Source organism: Kogia breviceps, chromosome 14, assembly GCF_026419965.1.
Source record: "Kogia breviceps isolate mKogBre1 chromosome 14, mKogBre1 haplotype 1, whole genome shotgun sequence".
In the NCBI taxonomy this organism is placed as follows: domain Eukaryota; kingdom Metazoa; phylum Chordata; class Mammalia; order Artiodactyla; family Physeteridae; genus Kogia; species Kogia breviceps.
Window position 1 is genome coordinate 43,309,108 of NC_081323.1, and position 20,495 is coordinate 43,329,602.

At 39.6% G+C, this 20,495-nt stretch overlaps 1 protein-coding gene across 16 annotated transcripts in view; it reads right to left on the reverse strand.

Annotated features, from left to right (window-relative positions):
- SHLD1 (shieldin complex subunit 1) overlaps window positions 1–20,070 on the reverse strand; it is a 136,711-nt gene extending 116,641 nt beyond the window's left edge. For 4 of the 16 annotated variants that reach the window (XR_010836532.1, XM_059037649.2, XM_067013082.1 and 1 more), the window contains exons 1-2: window positions 20,014–20,070; window positions 9,738–9,919 (exon numbers count right to left, since the gene is read on the reverse strand). Coding sequence is in view for 13 of the 16 variants with exons in the window: in XM_059037649.2 (XP_058893632.1) it covers window positions 9,738–9,915 (178 nt within the window). In the remaining 3 variants the exon portion in view is untranslated. Of the gene's footprint in view, window positions 1–8,863; window positions 8,920–9,737; window positions 9,920–10,000; window positions 10,059–10,811; window positions 10,888–11,725; window positions 11,913–11,965; window positions 11,985–19,041; window positions 19,154–20,013 lie in introns of those variants that run through there. The other 12 variants (XR_010836530.1, XR_010836531.1, XM_067013085.1 and 9 more) reach the window with 12 other exon arrangements.
- Between the last annotated feature and the right edge of the window lie 425 nt (window positions 20,071–20,495).

Here is a 20,495-nt window from a genome sequence, read left to right on the forward strand (position 1 = left end):
AAAGACACAGACTGGCTGAAGGGATAAAAAACAAGGCACATATATATGCTGTCTACAAGAGACCCACTTCAAACCTAGGGACACATACAGACTGAAAGTGATGGGATGGAAAAAGATATTCCATGCAAATGGAAATCAAAAGAAAGCTGGAGTAGCAATACTCATATCAGACAAAATAGACTTTAAAATAAAGAATGTTACAAGAGACAAGGAAGGACACTACATAGTGATCAGGGGATCAATCCAAGAAGAAGTTATAACAATTGTAAATATTTATGCACCCAACAGAGGAACACCTCAATACATAAGGCAAATACTAACAGCCATAAAAGGGGAAATCGACAGTAACATAATAATAGTGGGGGACTTTAACATTCCACTTATACCAATGGACAGATCATCCAGACAGAAAATTAGTAAGGAAACACAAGTCTTAAATGACACATTAGACCAGGTAGACTTCACTGATATTTATAGGACACTCCAACCGAAAGCAGCAGAATACATTCTGTTCTCAAGTGCACATGGAACATTCTCCAGGGTAGATCACATCTTGGGTCACAAATCAAGCCTTCGTAAATTTAAGAAAACTGAAATTGTATCAAGCATCTTTTCCAACCACAACACTATGAGATTAGAAATCTATTACAGGAAAACAAACTGGAAAAACCATAAACACATGGAAGCTAAATAATACATTACTAAATAACCAAGAGATCACTGAAGAAATCAAAGAGGAAATCAAAAAATACCTAGAGACAAATGATAACAAAAACACGATGATCCAAAACCTATGGGATGCAGCAAAAGCAGTTCTAAGATGGAAGTTTATACCAATTCAATCTCACCTCAAGAAATAAGAAAAATCTCAAATAAACAATCTAACCCTACACCTAAAGCAACTAGCGAAAGAAGAACAAGGAAAACCCAAAGTCAGTAGAAGGAAAGAAATCATAAAGATCAGAGCAGAAATAGAAACAAAGAAAACAATAGCAAAGATCAATAAAACTAAAAGCTGGTTCTTTGAGAAGATAAACAAAATTGATAAACCTTTAGCCAGACTCATCAAGAAAAAAGGGAGAGGACTCAAATCAATAAAATTAGAAATGAAAAAGGAGAAGTTACAACTGACACTGCAAAAATACAAAGCATCATGAGACTACTGCAAGCAGGTATATGCCAAAAAAATGGACAACCTGGAAGAAATGGACAAATTCTTAGAAAGGTACAACCTTCCAAGACTGAACCAGGAAGAAATAGAAAATATGAACAGACCAATGACAAGTAATGAAATTGAAACCATGATTAAAAATCTTTCTGCAAATGGGACTTCCCTGGTGGTGCAGTGGTTAAGAATCGGTGCTCACAATGAAGAGGGCCTGGGTTCAATCCCTGGTCAGGGAACTAGGTCCCAGATGCATGCCACAATTAAGAGTTTGCATGCCTCAACTAAAAAAGATCCAGCATGCCGCAACTAAGGAGCCCACTGCCATAACTAAGGAGTCCACATGTCACAACTAAGGAGCCAGCAAGCCACAACTAAGACCCAAGCAACCAATAAATAAATAAAATAAAATAAATATTTAAAAAAATCTTCCAGCAACCAAAAGTACAGGACCAGATGGCTTCACAGGTGAATTCTATCAAACATTTAGAGGAGAGCTAACACCTATCCTTCTCAAACTCTTCCAAAACACTGCAGACGGAGGAATTCTCCTAAGCTCATTCTACGAGGCCACTATTACCCTGATATCAAAACCAGACAAAGAAGTCACAAAAAAAGAAAATTAGAGGCCAATATCACTGATGAACATAGATGTAAAAATACTCAACAAAATACTAGCAAACAGAATCCAACAACACATTAAAAGGATCATACACCATGATCAAGTGGGGTTTACCCCAGGAATGCAAGGATTCTTCAATATATGCAAATCAATCAATGTGATATGCCATATTAACAAACTGAAGGATAAAAACCATATGATCATCTCAATAGATGCAGAAAAAGCTTTTGACAAAATTCAACACCCATTTATGATTAAAAACTATCCAGAAAGTGGGCATAGAGGGAAACTACCTGAACATAATAAAGACCATATATGACAAACCCACAGCAAACATCATTCTCAATAGTGAAAAACTGAAAGCATCTCCTCTAAGATCGGGAACAAGACAAGGATGTCCACTCTTGCTACTTTTATTCAACATAGTTTTGGAATTCCTAGCCATGGCAATCAGAGAAGAAAACGAAATAAAAGGAATACAAATTGGAAAAGAAGAAGTAAAACTGTCACTGTTTGCAGATGACATGATACTATACATAGAGAATCATAAAGATGCTACCAGAAAACTACTAGAGCTAATCAGTGAATTTGGTAAAGTTGCAGGATACAAAATTAATGCACAGAAATCTCTTGCATTCCTATACAATAACAATGAATGATCAGAAAGAGAAGTTAAGGAAACAATCCCATTCACCACTGCAACAAAAAGAATAAAATACCTAGGAATAAACCTACCTAAGGAGGTCAAAGACCTGTACTCAGAAAACTGTAAGACACTGATGCAAGCAATCAAAGATGACACAAACAGATGGAGGTATATCATGTTCTTGGATTGGAAGAATCAATATTGTGAAAATGACTATACTCCCCAAAGCAATCTACAGATTCAATGCAATCCCTATCAAATTACCAATGGCATTTTTTACAGAACTAAAACAAAAAATCTTAAAATCTGTATGGTGACACAAAAGACCCTGGACGGTCAAAGCAATCATGAGGGAAAAAAATGGAGCTGGAGGAATCAGACTCCCTGACTTCAGACTATACTACAAAACAGTAATCAAGATAATATGGTACTGGCACAAAAACAGAAATATAGGTCAATGGAACAGGATAGAAAGCCCAGAGATAAACCCACACACCTATGGTCAACTAACTCATGACAAAGGAGGCGAGGATATACAGTGGAGAAAAGACAGTCTCTTCAATAATTGGTGCTGGGAAAACTGGACAGCTACATATAAAAGAATGAAATTAGAACACTCCCCAATACCACACACAAAAATAAACTAAAAATGGATTAGAGACCTAAATGTAAGACCGGACACTATAAAACTCTTAGAGGAAAACATAGGAAGGACACTCTTTGACATAAATCACAGCAAAATCTTTTTCAATCCACCTCCTAGAGTAATGGAAATAAAAACAAAAATAAACAAATGGGATCTAATGAAACTTAAAAGCTTTTGCACAGCAAAGTAAACCACAAATAAGACGAAAAGACAACCCTCAGAATGGGAGAAATTATTTGCAAACTAAGCAACTTACAAGTGATTAATCTTCAAAATATACAAACAGCCCGTGCAGCTGAATATCAAAAAACCAAACAACCCAATCAAAAAATGGGCAGAAGACCTAAGTAGACATTTCTCAAAGAAGACATACAGATGGCCAACAAACACATGAAAAGATGCTTAACGTCACTCACTAATTATTAGAGAAATGGAAATTAAAACTACAGTAAAGTATCACCTCACACCAGTCAGAATGGCCACCATCAAAAAATCTACAAACAGGGCTACCCTGGTGGTGCAGTGGTTGAGAGTCCGCCTGCCAATGCAGGGGACACGGGTTCGTGCCCCAGTCCAGGAAGATCCCACATGCCGCGGAGCAGCTGGGCCCGCAAGCCATGGCCACTGAGCCTGCGCGTCTGGAGCCTGTGCTCCGCAACGGGAAAGGCCACAACAGTGAGAGGCCCGTGTACTGCAAAAAAAAAAAAAAAAAAAAATCTACAAACAATAAATGCTGGAGAGGATGTGGAGAAAAGGGAATCCTCCTACATTGTTGGTGGGAATGTAAATTGGTACAGCCACTATGGAGAACAGTATGGAGGTTCCTCAAAAAACTAAAAATAGAACTACCATATGACCCAGCAATACCACTCCTGGGCATATATCTGGAGAAAACTATAATTCAAAAAGATACACATGCACCCCAATGTTCATTGCAGCACTATTTACAATAGTCAGGACTTGGAAGAAACCTAAATGTCCATCAATGGAAGAATGGATAAAGAAGATGTGGTACATATATATAATGCAATATTACTCAGCCATAAAAAGGAATGAAAATTGTGCAATTTGCAGAAACGTGGATGGACCTAGAGACTGTTATACAGAGTGAAGTTAGTCAGAAAGAGAAAAACAAGTATCATATAATATTGCTTATATGTGGAATGTAGAAAAATTATACAGATGAACTTATTTGAAAAGCAGAAATAGAGACAGAGACATAGAGAATGGATGTATGGTTACCAAGGACAAAAGAGGGGAGTGGAATGAATTGGGAGATTGGGATTGACATATATACACTACTATGTATAAAATAGATACCTAATAAGAACCAAGTGTATAGCACAGGTAACTCTACTCAGTGCTCTGTGGTGACCTAAAGAGGGGATATATGTATACATATAGCTGATTCACTTTGCTGTACAGCAGAAACTAACACAACATTGTAAAGCAACTATACTCCAATAAAAATAAATTTAAAAAAAGGAAGAAATGCAATTGTTTTGAATATTCATATTTAGTTGACTGGGTGTACCTAGTTAACCATTATTATTCAATTATTTAATTATGTGTTTATTTATTTATTTATTTATTTATTTATTTATTTTGGCTGCGTTGGGTCTTTGTTGCTGTGCACAGGCTTTCTCTAGTTGCGGCGAGCAAGGGCTGCTCTTCATTGTGGTGTGCGGTCTTCTCATTGCAGTGGCTTCTCTTATTGCAGAGCATGGGCTCTAGGTGCATGGGCTTCAGTAGTTGCAGCATGCAGGCTCTAGAGCATGCGGGCTTCAGTAATTGCAGCACATGGGCTCAGTAGTTGTGGCTTGCAGGCTCAGTAGTTGTGGCTCGTGGGCTTAGTTGCTCCATGGCATGTCAGATCTTCCTGGACCAGTTATCGAACCTGTGTCCCCTGCATTGGCAGGAGGATTCTTAACCACTGCACCACCATGGAAGTCCCTGTTCAATGCTTAATTTAATGACAATTTACTGTAATTATAGATGTCACTATACACAAAGCTTATTTTTATTATGAATTATTTCTTTAGTTTTGGTTAACAGAACTGGAATTCCTGCATGAAAAGTAAAATATTTCTAAGCCCATGTATATGTATTTCCATATAGTTTCTATATGAATATGTGAAAGCACAATTTATGAATGAAGTTTCTCTGCTTTTATATATTGCATTAAAGATAATAATAGAAATAAATAAAATTTTTTAAAAAAGAAGAAGAAACGATAGGAGGATAAAGAGCAGATGTGAGAAAAGCTAGTTATGAGAATAACAATAATCCAGAAGACAGATGTTACTGGCAGGGACCAGGGTGGTGGCAGTGGAGGCAAAGGAGAGCTGACAGGATTTGCTGATAGCTAGATGTGAGATTAAAGAGAAAGAAAGAAGTTGAGGATGAATTCCAGGTTTCTGCCTAAGTGAACAGAAGGATGGAAGCACTTTTTTGAGATGAGAAAGCCTCAAAGAACAGGTGTGTCTATGTATATATGAGAGGGTAGAGGAATCAGGAATTTGGTTTAGGATATGTCAAATTTAGGAGGTCTAATAGAAATCTAAGTGATGATGTGAAATACATAGATAGTATAAATGTCAAGACAGAGATCCAAACTAGAGAGAGAAATCTGGGACTGAACGGGGTACTGAGAGCATTTAAGGCCCCGAGACTGGATAAGATCACTCAGGGAAGGGTGTGATGACAGAGAGGAGAGCTGAGGACTCAGCCCTGGGCTCTCCAACACTAAGGGGCTGGAGAGGAAGGAATCAGGCAAAGAAAACTGAGAACAAATAAGACAGAAAAGAAAAAAACCATAAGATGCTGCTTCCCAGAAAGCCCACTGAAGAAAGAATTTAAGAAGGAAAAAAGTCAATGCTGCTGACAGATCAAGAAGGAGAATGCTTGAGAAGTGACCACTGGATTTAACAATGTGGAAGTCATGACCTTGACAAGAGCTATTTCCATGCAGTGATGGAGACAGAAGCCAGGTTGGAGGGTTTTAGGAGGAACTGGGAGGAGATGAACTGGGGACAACAGGTGTAGATGACTCTTCTGAAGGTTTTCTGTAGAAGAGAACAGAGGAATGAGTCTGTAACAAGATGGGGATTTGGGGTCTAGGGTGGGCATTTTGTTAAGATGGGAGCTATTAAAGCATGTTTGTATGATCATGAGAATGATCAGCAGAGGTGGGATCAATGATGCAGGAGATTACTAGAAGTGATGACCCTGAGTAGGTGAAAGCAGACAGGAAGAGAAGGACAGGCAGGGATGGGTCTCCCACGGAAACAGGAGGGAAGGAAGCTGATGGGTGTGAAGTGTGAGTGTGTGCTCATTCTCTTGAGTGCTTCTGTTTTCTTGATTAAATAGGAAACCAAGATTATCAGCTGAGAGAGAGGTTGAAGGAGGTAATGGGGGTTTGCAAAGAAAGAAGAAGATACTACAAAGTCATCCAAGAGGGCAGGAGGATGAACATTTTAGGAAAATAGTGTGTGATGGATGGGCAGTAAGGAGGCTCAACTTGAGGTAGGAGGTCATGAACTTAATGGATCTTGTCATGAGGATGTGGAGAAAAGGGAACCCTCATACACTGCTGATGGGAATGTAAATTGGTGCAGCCACTGTAGAAAACAGTATGGAGTTTTCTCAGAAAACTAAAAGGAGAACTACCACGTGACTCAGAAATTCCACTCCTGGGTACCTATCTGAAAAAAACAAAATCACTACTTAAAAAAGATACATGCACCCCAATATTCATAGCAGCATTACTTACAATTACTAAGATATGGAAGCAATCTAAGTGTCCATCAACAGATGAATGGATAAAGAAGATGTGGTATACATACACACACACACACACACACACACACGCACAATGGAATACTGCTCAGCCATAAACAAGAATGAAATTTTGCCATTTGCAACAACATGGATGGACTTGGAAAATATTATGCTAAGTTAAAGAAGTCAGACCACTTACATGTAGAATCTAAAAAATAAACTAGGGGCTTCCCTGGTGGCGCAGTGGTTGAGAGTCCGCCTGCTAATGCAGGGGACATGGGTTCATGCCCCGGTCCGGGAAGATCCCACATGCCGTGGAGCGGCTGGGCCCGTGAGCCATGGCCGCTGGGCCTGCACGTCCGGAGCCTGTGCTCCACAACAGGAGAGGCCACAACAGTGAGAGGCCCGTGTACCGCAATAAATAAATAAATAAATAAATAAATAAATAAATAAATAAATAAATAAATAAATAAACAAACTAGGGACGTCCCTGGTGGTCCAGTGGTTAAGAATCCACCTTCCAATGCAGGGAACACAGGTTCAATCCCTGGACGGGGAACTAAGACGCCACAGGGCAACTAAGCCCGCATGCCACAACTACTGAGCTTGCGCACCTTAACTAGAGAGCCCACATACCACAAACTACAGAGCCCATGTGCTCTGGAGCCTATGTGCCACAACTAGAGAGAAGCTCACGCACCACAACTAGAGAGAAGCCCAAGTGCAGCAACAAAAGATCCCACATGCCTCAACGAAGATCACACGTGCTGCAACTAAGACCCAACGCAGCCAAAAATTTTAAAAAATAAATAAATAAAATAAATTAAAATAAATAAATAAAACAAACTAGTGAATATAACAAAAAAGAAACAGACTCACAGATATAGATAACAAACTAGTGGTTACCAGTGGGGAGAAGGAAGGGAGGAAGGGCAAGATGGCATAGGGGATTAAGAGGTACAAACTATTATGTACAAAATAAATAAGCTACAAGGATATATTATACAACACAGGGAATATAGCCAATATTTTATAATAACTATAAATGGAGTATAACCTTTAAAAATTGTGAATCACTATGTTGTACACATGTAACATATAATGTTGCACATAAATTACAGCTCAATTAAAAAAAAAAAAAAAATGGAGCCTGGTCAGCATGGTGGTGTGCTGAGGCACCCAGGCGCTGAACTCATGAAGAGCTGGATTTCCAAAGCCCACCACATGCCAGGCATTACACCTCATACACTTTGACCCTCATTATGGCTGCCCCGTGACAAGGCAGGCATTACTATCTCCATTTTACAAATGAAGGAACCAAGACATGGAGGCCAAGTGACTTGCCCAAGGCCAAACCACAGAAAGAAGCAGAACCAGAATTCAAACTAGACAGTCAAATGCAGCACCATCACTCCCCATGCCGTGCAAAATGGTTGTCTCAGGATTTGAGTGCTCCTTCCCATGTTTAGACCTTTATAAGGGCTTCCAAAAGAATCTTTTTTCATGAAATGTCTAGATTTTAAACAAATACTCCAATATAAATATTTCAATGGTCAACTCAATTCAAATTAATAACAGTTGCTTTCTTTGGGATGGAAAGTAATGTAGAGGCAGCAGGATGGGAAGGGGAAGAGGAATGGTTAAATGAAGTAAGATTCTGAGCCTAGAAAGAAAAAGGATAAGAAATGATCTAATTCTTGCTCTGGAATTAAATTAAACAGGAATCTGACTGATCCTGATTACTATGTCCTGAAAATCAGAACAGAATCATCAGGGAGTTTAAAAGTATTTTTTTTTTCATAGAATTCTTTTTCAGGCTCTGGACGCGCAGGCTCAGCAGCCATGGCTCACAGGCCTAGCCTCTCCGCGGCGTGTGGGATCTTTCTGGACCGGGACACGAACCCATGTCCCCTGCATCGGCAGGTGGACTCTCAACCACTGCGCCACCAGGTAAGCCCTTTCATAGAATTCTTAAAGATAATGACAGGTACACACCCTACTTACTGCCAATGTTGAATTCATCTTCATTAAGGCCCACATTTTCTTAGTAGCTGCATGCTCTTTAAAAATATATATTTGGGTTTCTTAATATTAACAACAACAACAATCATAATAGCACCAGAATACTGTAATAGCAATTGACTGAGCACCAATGTATGGCAAACACTATGATGTGTCCCTGCACTGTTCCCTGAGTTAAACCTACTCTATGAAGCAAACATTTTGATCCCCGTTTGGTAGATGATTCTGGAACTCAGAGGGGTTAAGAAATATGACCTGAGTCACACCACCAGTAACTGGCAAAGCTTTGAATATGTGGACCTACAGGCCTGGATTAGGCAATAAACAGGGAGGAGATGGGCTTTACAACCAGAGATGGTCACTAACTATGTCAAAGAATTATCATTAAACTTAAAAAACAGAATTTTCAGCAATTCGGTCAGGGAAACTTACAGAAACGTTGTTACCTAAATCCAGAGTACACTTAGTAAGAGGAACACTAAAGTCCCTATGACACACAACAGGCCTACATGGCTATTTTCTGAAGTTTTAAAAGAACAAAACAAAAAAACAATTCTACCCTCTCCCTATTGAACCAAGTGCTCCCCGCCTCTAAATAGATTTGGATGGAGATCAGAAAGGGACTCAGACAAAAAGGCCTCCAGGAAACAGCTCCTTGTCCTGGTTCCACCAGGGAGGCTGTCCTTTGAAGTCTCTCCCAACAGTTTTGCTTAGATAAGATGTTTTTCTCCCCGAGACAATGAATGATTCCTCAGAGATTTGCCTTTGGAAGACAGAGAAACAAACTATCACATATAGGTGTATGTCAGGATTTTTTTGTTTGTTCAATGTTAGTTTGTTTTAAACTGCTTCTTACCTGGATCCGTATCAGAAGAGCAAGGAACAGAAAGGGCTTCCTCAGAACTAAAAGCCTCACTGTTGGCCTCCAGGCTGGGTCTCTGCAACACGTAATCCCTTATGTCATAAGCTGATGGCAAGGTCAAAGCATTGCTCTCCTCTGATTGGCTTCCTGGAGTGGCTTCCTGAGTTGCCATAGTCCTGTCATGGAAAAAATAAAACAATTCAATACAGAAGGTATTATGTAAGCGGAGCCTCCATTACAGCCCTGGCTTAAAGCACCTTAAAGGCCAAACAACAGTAGAACCAAAATAATTTACTTTCCTGTTATTAACAGTCTTCCTTGTCTTTGCTTTACTTTCCTGTTATTAATGGTCTTCTTTGTCTTTGCTTTAGACCCAGTATTTGTTTACCATGTTTCTTCATCATGAGAAACAAATAACTCTCAGCACATAAAGAAACCATGAATCATTTCAGCTGGAAAGTGAACTGCATGTCTGATAAGGAGGAAATACTCTGCAGCACTATAATCCAAGGACTACACAAATATTTAATGAGATGGGAAACTGTCCATGATATATTAAATGGAAAAAGATTTAAAAACTATAGGTAGGGTTTGATCCAGATTTTATAAAATATCGTGTGTGGGATGTGTGTGTATGAAATATACAGAACTATAGCTAGAAAAAAAAGTCTGGAAGGGTATATCCCAAATAAATTCCAGTGATAATTAACTCAGTGGTTTAATTTCTGGGTAGTGAAATTACAGGTGATTTGCATCTTCTTCTGTGGCCTTCAGACAACAGTTAACATGCCAGGCCCCAGGGATGCAAAGATGAATGCGACAGACACCTCCTTTGAGTTGCTCAGGTTGGGATGATCCAAACACAGAGACAGACAGTGCTAACACCAAGATAAGATGCAGAGGTGCCCAGAGAGGGGCAGTAGGCTTTCTGGAGGAGGCTGTCCCCAAGTGTGGGGCAGGCCATGGCCAGGGGACAGTATGAACCCCAGAGGAACCAGCTTGGGCAACCACAAGTGGCAAGAGGTGTTGAGAGTTTTGGACATTTGTTAAAAATTAGGTGTCCCTTACCCCTCCTGGTTGATGTCTACCTGTGGGCTGGAGGGCTCTTTGCAGTACATCCAGCCCTGCCCACCTCTATGTAAAATAATTATGGGCCTGGGGAGATCCTGGACCCTCTGCTACTCTCTGCCTCTTAAGTTGTCATCAGTAAATCTTACTATGGTCAACACCACACCCTGTGACTACCACAGGCCACCATGTACCACGCAGAGGAGACACATGGTCACATCTGCAGATTTGGCAGCTGGACAGCAGGCAATCTCAGGAGCGACAGGAATTCAGACAACTGTGTGGTCCCAGTGAGAGAAGAAGAGCATGTGAATGAGGGCAGAGTACTAGCAGCCCAGAGCAGGGGACAGACTAAGAAGATATAGATATTTAGGAACAGAAATAAGAGTTGAACTTAATAACTGAATGGATAAAAGGGCTAAAGAGGAACCAGAAGTCAACAAAGAGTGGTAGCTTCAGTGACAGGGTTGTATTATCAACTGAGTGAGAGCAGACAGGAGAAGGATAGGTTTGGGAGGAGGCAGTATTCCAAATTACGGGATATTATCCAGCTGTTAAAATGACAGTCAGAACTTGAAAGATCTATGTCTGAATGACAGAAGCAATTTCAGAATAACATGAACAGTATAATAATACGAGTAGTTAACATTTATTAAGTGCTTTTTGGTTGCCAGGCATTGTGCTAAGAGCTTCATCTGCAACAGCCCTATGAAGCAGGTAATCTTATTATTACCCTCATTTACAGTCAGATAGTCAGCCCCAAACACAGGAGAAGTAGAGTAACTAGCCCAAGGAAACCCATCTAAAAAGTACCAACCTAGGATGAACCTGGCTCCAGAGCCTCCCGACTGCAGCCCAAACTACCACATGATCAAGCAAAGAAAGGATGTATAAAAACAAATCAACAGAGAGACCTGGCGAGACCCCTCTCATTTGAGGACACCCAGTCACATGCTGTTGTGGACATTCACTCAGGCAGACAGTGAGCCAAGACATCAGCTGGTTGCTTCTGGAAGGAGTGAGGTGATCAAGATTCCCAAAGAAGCAAGAACATGCTGTCTTTGCACACTGCTATATTAGCCAACCAAGCCCGAAGTTTCAGCAAACACCTCTGCTGCAAGCATCTGTGGCTCCTCCTTCTGCCCTCATCTTACCAAACACTGCTCTGGAGGTTTCTGGAAGGGAACAAACAGGTTAATGAATGACAGCCACATATCCTGCTTGCCTACAAAAGTGTCTTGAAATTAGCCAGCAACAGAAGTCGTTACTAAGGACATGGAACAAAAGGAATCCTTTTTGAAAACAAACAGCACCTTGATGTGATATCTATCTTTTCTTTTATAATCACTTATATTAAATGTCAAATACATCCCAAACTGGTTATTCGAACAAAAAAAAAGAAAAAAACAATCTACTGAAAGGCAGAATCCTGTTCATTACAAAATAAGTACCTGTACGTGTAAAACATTATTTGGGACTCAATGAATTTGTACAGGAGAAATCAAATAATAGGGACAGGTGAGACCCTTCTAATGATCTGAAACTACCTAGGCTGGCCAAGTAGAATGCAATGATTACCCTTTGCCCCAAAACTTTTGATATGTGGTTCAATTTCCTTCTTCAGAAGTGCTTAGTTTCTTCTCTTAAAGGTACTTTAATTACAAAATCTAAATATTATTTTCCAATACTTGGGAGTATAGGATGCCTTGTGACTGCAGGCACAAGAAGTTTCTCAGTACATAAATACCTGCTTACCAAGAGAAAGCAGCCATTGCTCTATAGATTCTTACAAATCAACAAAAACAACTCAGTCAGGGTCCATGTAAAAGAAGCAGTTTAATTTCATTTACTTTTTTCTTTTTCTTTTTTTTTTGGCCGCACCATGTGGCTTGCGGGATCTTAGTTCCCCAACCAGGGACTGAACCGAGGCCATGACACATGACAGTGAAGTGCCAAGTCCTAACCACTGGACTGCCAGCGAACTATATACTTTTTTTTTCTTTTCCAATTAAGGCTCTTTCCTCCCAATATTTTTTTTTTTTTTTTTGCGGTACGCGGGCCTCTCACTGTTGTGGCCTCTCCCGTTGCGGAGCACAGGCTCCGGACGCACAGGCTCAGCGGCCATGGCTCACGGGCCCAGCTGCCCTGCGGCATGTGGGATCTTCCAGGACTGGGGCACGAACCCGTGTCCCCTGCATCAGCAGGCGGACTCTCAACCACTGCGCCACCAGGGAAGCCCCCTCCCAATATTTTATATGAAAAATTTCAAACAAAGGATAGTGGAAAGAATTTAATACAATGACCATCCATATAGCTACTGCCTAGATTTCTTTATTCTTACTCAATTTACTTAAACACCAAAACAAAACCAAAAACAGTTCACCCATTTCTTCCACCACTCTCCCCCCGCCGCTTCCGACAACCACCAATCTGCTCTCTGTATCTATAAGCTTAATATAAAGTATTTGTATTTCTCTGACTAATTTCACTTATAATGCTCTCAGGGCCATTCATGTTGTTGCAAATAGCAAGATTTCATTCTTTTTTATGGCTGAATAATATTACATTGTACATATATATCACATCTTCCTTATTTACTCATCCATCAATGGACTCCTAGGTTGTTTTTGTATCTTGGCTATTATAAATAATGCTGCAATGAACATGGGTGTGTATATATCTTTTCTAATTAGTGTTCTTGTTTTCTTTGGATAAATACTCAAAATTGGAATTCCTGGATCATATGGTAGTTCTATTTTTAATTTTTTGAGGAACCTCCATACTTTCCTATAGTGGCACCAGTTTTCATTGCCATGAGGTTTTCTCTACATCTATGCCAACACTTGTTATTTCTAGCCTCTATTTATTTATTTATTTATTTATTGGCCACACCCTGCGGCCCGTGGGATCCTAGTTCCCTGACCAGGGATTGAACCTGCACCGCTGCATTGGAAGTGCAGAGTCTTAACCACTGGACCACCAGTCTTTTTGATATTAGCCATTCTGACAGGTGTGAGGTGATATCTCATTGTGGTTCTGTTTTGCATTTCCCTGATGATTAATGATATAGAGCATCTTTTCATGTATCTGTTGGCCATCCATATTTCTTGGGAAAAAATGTCTATTCACATCTTCTACCCATTTTTTAATTGGATTGGTTGTTTTTCTGCTATTGAGTTGTATGGGTTCTTTATATATTTTAGATATTAGCATCTTACAGATATATGATTTGCCTTTTCATTTGTTGATGGTTTCCTTTGCTGTGCAAAAGATTTTTAGTGTAATATAGTCCTACCTGTTTATTTTTGCTTTTGTTGCTTTTCGTTTTGGTGTCAGATTCAAAAAAATCATCACCAAGACCTATGTCAAAGGGACTTCCTTGGTGGCACAGTGGTTAAGAATCCGCCTGCCAACACAGGGGACACGGGTTCAAGCCCTGGTCTGGGAAGATTCCCACATACCGCAGAGCAACTAAACCCTGTGTGCCACAACTATTGAGCCTGCGCTGTAGAGCCTGCGAGTCACAACTACTGAAGCTCCTGCACCTAGAACCCATGCTCTGCAACAAGAAGCCACCGCAAAGAGAACTGGCACACCGCAATGAAGAGTAGCCCCCACTCACTGCAACTAGAGAAAGCCCACAGGAAGCAACGAAGACCCAACGCAGCCATAAATAAAGAAATAAGTAAATAAATAAAAGGTGTATGTCAAGGACTTTATCATCTCTATTTTCTTCTAGGATTTTTACAGTTTTAGGTCTCAAGCTCAAGTCTTTAATCCATTTTGAGTTAATTTTTGTGTATGGTGATCCAATTTCATTCTTTTGCATGTGCTGTCAATTTTCCTAGCACAGTTTATTGAAGAGACTGTCCTTTCCTCATTGGACATTCTTGTCTCCTTTCTCATAAATTAATTGATATATGCATAGGTTTATTTCTGAGCTCTTTATTCTGTTCCACTGATTTATGTGTCTGTTTTTATGTCAATACCATACTGTTTTAATTATTATAGCTTTGTAATATAGTTTGAAATAAGGGCACATGATGCCTGCAGCTTTATTCTTTCTCAAGATTGCTGTGGCTATCCAGAATCTTTCATAGTTCCAAAATTTTTGTATTTTTTTTGTTTGTTTTATTACTGTGAAAAATGTCATTGGGATTCTGATAGGTATTGCACTGAATCTGTATATTGTTTAGGGTAGCATGGACATTGTAATATTAATTCTTCCAATCCATGAGCACAGAATATCTTTCCATTTATTTGTGTCTTCTTCAATTTCTTTCATTAATGTCTTGTAGTTTTCACTGTATAGGTCTTTCACCTTCTTGGTTAAATTTATTCCTAGGTAAAAACAAAAAACTTTTAAAAAGAAAAAAACTTATTCCTAGGTATTTTATTATTTTTGATGCAATTGTAAATGGGACTGTATTCTTAATTTCTCTCTCTGATAGTTCATTATGCAACCGACTTTTGTGTGTTGATTTTGTATCTTGCAACTTTGCTGAATTTGTTTATTAGTTCTAACAGTTTGTTGATGGAGTCTTTAGGGTTTTTCATATATAATATCATGTCATCTTCAAACAGTGACAGTTTTACTTCTTCCTTTCCAATAGAGATGCCTTTTACTTCTTTTTCGTGCCTAACTGCTCTGGCTAGGACTTCCAGTACTATGTTAAATAGAAGTGGCAAAAGTAGGCATCACTATCTTGTTCCTAATCTTAGCTGTGGGCTTGTCACATATGGCCTTTTCCTAGATTTCACAATTAACATTTTATTATGATTTTCTTTATCAGATAACCAGCTATCCAACTCTCTATTCATTCATAAATTCATTTATTTTATACATATTTCCATTTAAAAATTGATATAATGAAAGCTTCTGAGGTGATGTGTATGATATAATCAATTTGCATCTTCAAAGGTTCACTCTGTCAGCTGAGTGAAACACAAATGAGAGGAGGGTAAATGTGAAGCAAGGAACACAGCTAAGAAGCTCTGCAAAGATGTCCAGAGATGTGCAGGGGCTCTGGAGTTGGAGAGACTGCTCTCACTTTTTAGCTGTGACTTTGGGCAAGTCACTTAACCTCAATTTAATCCTCTATAAAAATGGCTTGATTACTATGCTTACCTCATGGAGTTGTCATAAGGATTATATAAAATTAATGCATGTAAAATACTTAGTACAGTCTCTATGCTCATGATGGCTAGCTCCAATAAGTAAAACAGTAATAATTAAAAAACAAATCACAGGCTCCTCTCTTCCCTGCCAACCACCAGCCCATTTGCCCCTCTACTTCCCATCCTATAGCCATCTTGCTTCTTTCATTCTTTTCCAGTAGATTCTATGGTTCACAGTTTTGTTAATACCCTGAACTTCCCTGCCCTGCCCTTTCTGTCTTTTCATCACTCTCCTTTGGCAAAATTCAGCCTAGACAACCTCAACTATCTCCCTATTTTCCGTGTGCTGGACATGAGAGTCATCAAACAGGTCAGGGCAGACTGGCTCACTCTAAGTGTCTGAGCACCCACCTGGAATGGGCTATCTGGCTAAATGAATCCTGAGATGTTTATCTCATAACTTCCTCTCAACCCCCTCCTTGACTCTTTCATATTTTCCCCACTCTTCTTCAGCTCAGACCCTCTCCATCACTCACACACCTTCCTCCTCTTTTCAGCATATCATCTCACTTCCTAATTGACAAGGGAAACAGAAGCTAGCAGAGAGGAACTTCTTCAGCTCCCACGTCTGCATGCTGCTTTACCTCTCGGTAAAACAGGGAGCTGTCCCTTGTGTGGCAAAGGCCAACCACTACACCTGGGCTTTAGATTCCACTCTCTGGACCTTTCCAGAAGCCTTCGGAGACGATAATCCCTTCTCTGGCTTCTGTTCCACTGGACCTTCACTTACGCTTTTCAACAGGCCCAAATCACTCCCATTTTCAATAAAACCTGGTGTGTAAAAGAATATCCTTATTCTTTGGAAATACCACTCAAATATTTAGTGTTAGGGAGACATGATGTCTGCAGTATATATATATATATATATATATATATATATGAGAGAGAGAGAATGATAAAGTAAATGTGGCAAGTGTAGACAATTGATGAATCTGGAAAATGTTATTTGGGAGTTCCTTGTACTAGTATTGCAATTTTTTGAAGGTATAAAATTATATCAATATGAAAATTGTCAAGAAAGAAAAGCAAAAAGAAAACCTTTGATACCTGCCTTCCTCACAGCCAATCTCCTCTCACTTCCACAGACTTCTCAAGAGTCTAGAATTGGCTCATTTTCTCATCTCCACCAACTCAATCACTCCATCATAACTTCTAGAAATTCCTTCTTCTGACATTCTTTCTTTACTTTTCAAGAAGCCACTCACCCAGCTGACATCCCATCTCTGCCTGTTCCTTCCTGCCTGCTCTGTGGCTCATCTTCCATCTCCAATTGGACTTCCTCAAGGATTATCCCAAGGCTTTCTCCTCTTCTTTCCTCCTCTGAAACATTAATTACCACCCAGAAACTTCTAGCCAAGTTCCCCCAACCTCTGACCGCACTGCTTTCTTTCCATCAGGTTTTCCAATAAGCCTTGCTTCTTCCTGCTGCACTTGTCCTTCCCTCTTGTGGATAACTATTCTAAAAAATGGAAGAGGGAACACTTCCCAGTTTGCTCAATGAGCCCACTGTTATCCTCACACCAAAACTAGACAGAGACATCACAAGAAAACTATAGACCAGTATTATGAATAGACACAAAAATCCTTGACAGAATACTAGCAAAATGAACCAAGCAACATATAAAAAGGATTACACTCCCTGACCAAGCAGAACTTATCCCAGAAATGCAAAGTTGCTTTAACATCTGAAAATCAATCAATGTAATACACTATATTAGGATAAGGGACAGAAACCACAACAGATACACACACACACACACACAATCATCTGACAATGTCAAATACACATTCATGATCAAAACACTCAACAAACTTGGAATAGAAGGGAATTTCCTCAATCTGATAAAGGGCATTTTTGAAAAACCCATAGCTAGCATCGTACTTCATGGTGAAAGACTGAATGCTTTCCCCTTAAGCTCAGGAACAATTTAATATTAACTGCTTTCATCACTTCTATACAACACTGTATTGGAGCTAAAACCTTTAGCTGCACAATTAGGCAAGAAAATGAAATAAAAGGCTTCCAGATTGGAAAGAGAGAAGTAAAACTATTTCTATTAGCAGAAGACATGATCTTGTGTATAGAAAGTCCCAATGAATCCACTTAAAAAAAACCCTACTAGAATATTTAAAGTTAAACAAGGTTACAGGATACAAGATCAATACAGAAAAATCATTTGTATTTACATACAGTAGCAATAAACAACCTAAAAATGAAATTAAGGATAGAATTTTGGACTTCCTTTGTGGCACAGTGGTTAAGAATCTGCCTGCCAATGCAGGGAACATGGGGTTCAAGCCCTGGTCTGGAAGATCCCACATGCTCCGGAGTAACTAAGCCCATGCACCACAACTACCGAGCTTGTGCTCTAGAGTCCACAAGCCACAATTACAGAGCTCACGTGCTGCAACTACTGAAGCCCACGTGCCTAGAGCCCAGGTTCCACAACAAGAGAAGGTAAGGCAGTGAGAAGCCCGTGCACTGCAACGAAGAGTAGCCCTTGCTCGCTGCAACTAGAGAAAGCCCAGTGCAGCAATTAAGACCCAACACAGCCAAAAATAAATAAAATATATAATTTTTTTTAAAAAGAATGTAATTTCATTTACAATAGCATCAAAAAGAATAAAATACTTAGGTACACATAATGAAAAATACGTAAGTCATGTACACTGAGAACTATTTTAAAATGTTGAAAGAAACTAAAGCTTTAAATGAATGGAAAGACATCCTATGTTCATGGACTTGAACACTTACTATTTTAAAATGGCAATATTGCCCAAATTGATGTACGGATCAATACGGTTCTTACAAAATCTCAGTTTTTGTTTTTTTTTTAAATTCGCAGACATTGACAAAACTGTTTAAAAGTACATATGGAAATGCAAGGGGCCCATAAAGCTAAACCAATCTTGAAAACAAAGAACACAAATTTGGAGTACTCATACTTTCTGATTTCAAAACCAATTACAAGCTGCATTAATCAAGACTGTGTAGTATTGGAACAAAAATAGTCAGTGGAATAAAATTGAGAGTCCAGAAGTAAAATCTTACAGTTATCGACTGAAGTTCCCCAGGATGCCAAGACAATTCCGCAGGGCAAGGACAGTCTTTTCAACGCTAAGACAGCTGGATATCCACATACAAAAAGGTAAAATGGCTCAAGTACTTTGGAAAACAGTTTAGCAGTTCCTCAAATGGTTAGAGTTACACTTGGATCAGGCGATCCCACTCATAGGTATATGTGCTCAAAATAAAAACATGTGTCCACACAAACTGTACACAGATGTTCACAGCAGCTTTATTTATAAGAGCCCCAAACTGGAAACAATCCAAATGTCCATCAACTGATGAATGGATGAACAAAATGTGGTATATGAATACAAGGCATATTTTTCTGCAATAAAGGAATTAAGTTCCGATGCATGCTACAACAAGAACAAACTTTTAAAACATTATACTTAGTGAAAGAAGCTAGTCAAGAAAGACAACATACTGTATGCTGCTATTTATATAAAATATGCAAACTGACAAATCTATAGAGACAAAAAAGTAGACTAGCAGTTGCCTAGGACTGGGAGGCCATAGTGAATAGATAGTGACTGCTAATGGGTACAAGGTTTTTCTTCGAGATGATGAAAATATTCTAAAATTAGATTGTGGTGATGGATGCACAATTCCGGGGATATATGAAAAACCACTGAATTTTACACTTTAAATGGGAAATTTTTATAATATGTCAATTATATCTCAAGAAAGTTGTTTTTTAAAAAAGAAGAATCGAAGCTCATTTAGACACACTGCACGCAAATTCTGGGGCTTCCCCAAGGCGTTCGCTGCAGAGGCCGCCCGTGGTGGGGGAGGAGGGGTTTGGGAGCAGGCCAGGGAAAGCAGCCGTAACTTCCCAATTAGGAGAGAACGGCCTGATGCCTTGCGGAGACCCCCTCCCTTCCCCCAATTCGATCCACTCGCGAGTCCGCAGAGAAAACTGGCCCAGAAAAGTCGCCAGGCCCCAATTACACTCACCGCCCCGCAACAGCAGCCGCCTCAAACCGGAAGCGGTGGTTCCACGTTTGTTACCGGAAAATCAGAGTTCGAAAGGAAGTCGCAGGAACCATCTTTGCTGAGGTCAGGAAAGAGCAAGGGAAGGCAGTTACGGCCATCTTGACTGAGGGCATTGGCCCCGCCAACACTGCTTTCCACAAATAGCTAGTTCGGGCAATTTCTAGAGGTTTATTGATAAATGTGCTTGGTGGACACTAAAGGGAACAGGAGAAATATTTTAAACGTTTAAAAACTTGAACGTCTGCATTTAAAAAAGCATAAAAGTAGAGTGAAATTAACAAAGAGAATGTTAATATTTCAACATTTGCCTTCAGGTAGCTGTATACAACTGCCAGAACTGCAGGACCACGCGAAAGAGATGAGGGTTATTGTTCCATTTCACCATCTTCTTGAAAATGTCCTGTACATTCACAGCCTCCTATAGATGCCTACATTGGGATAGA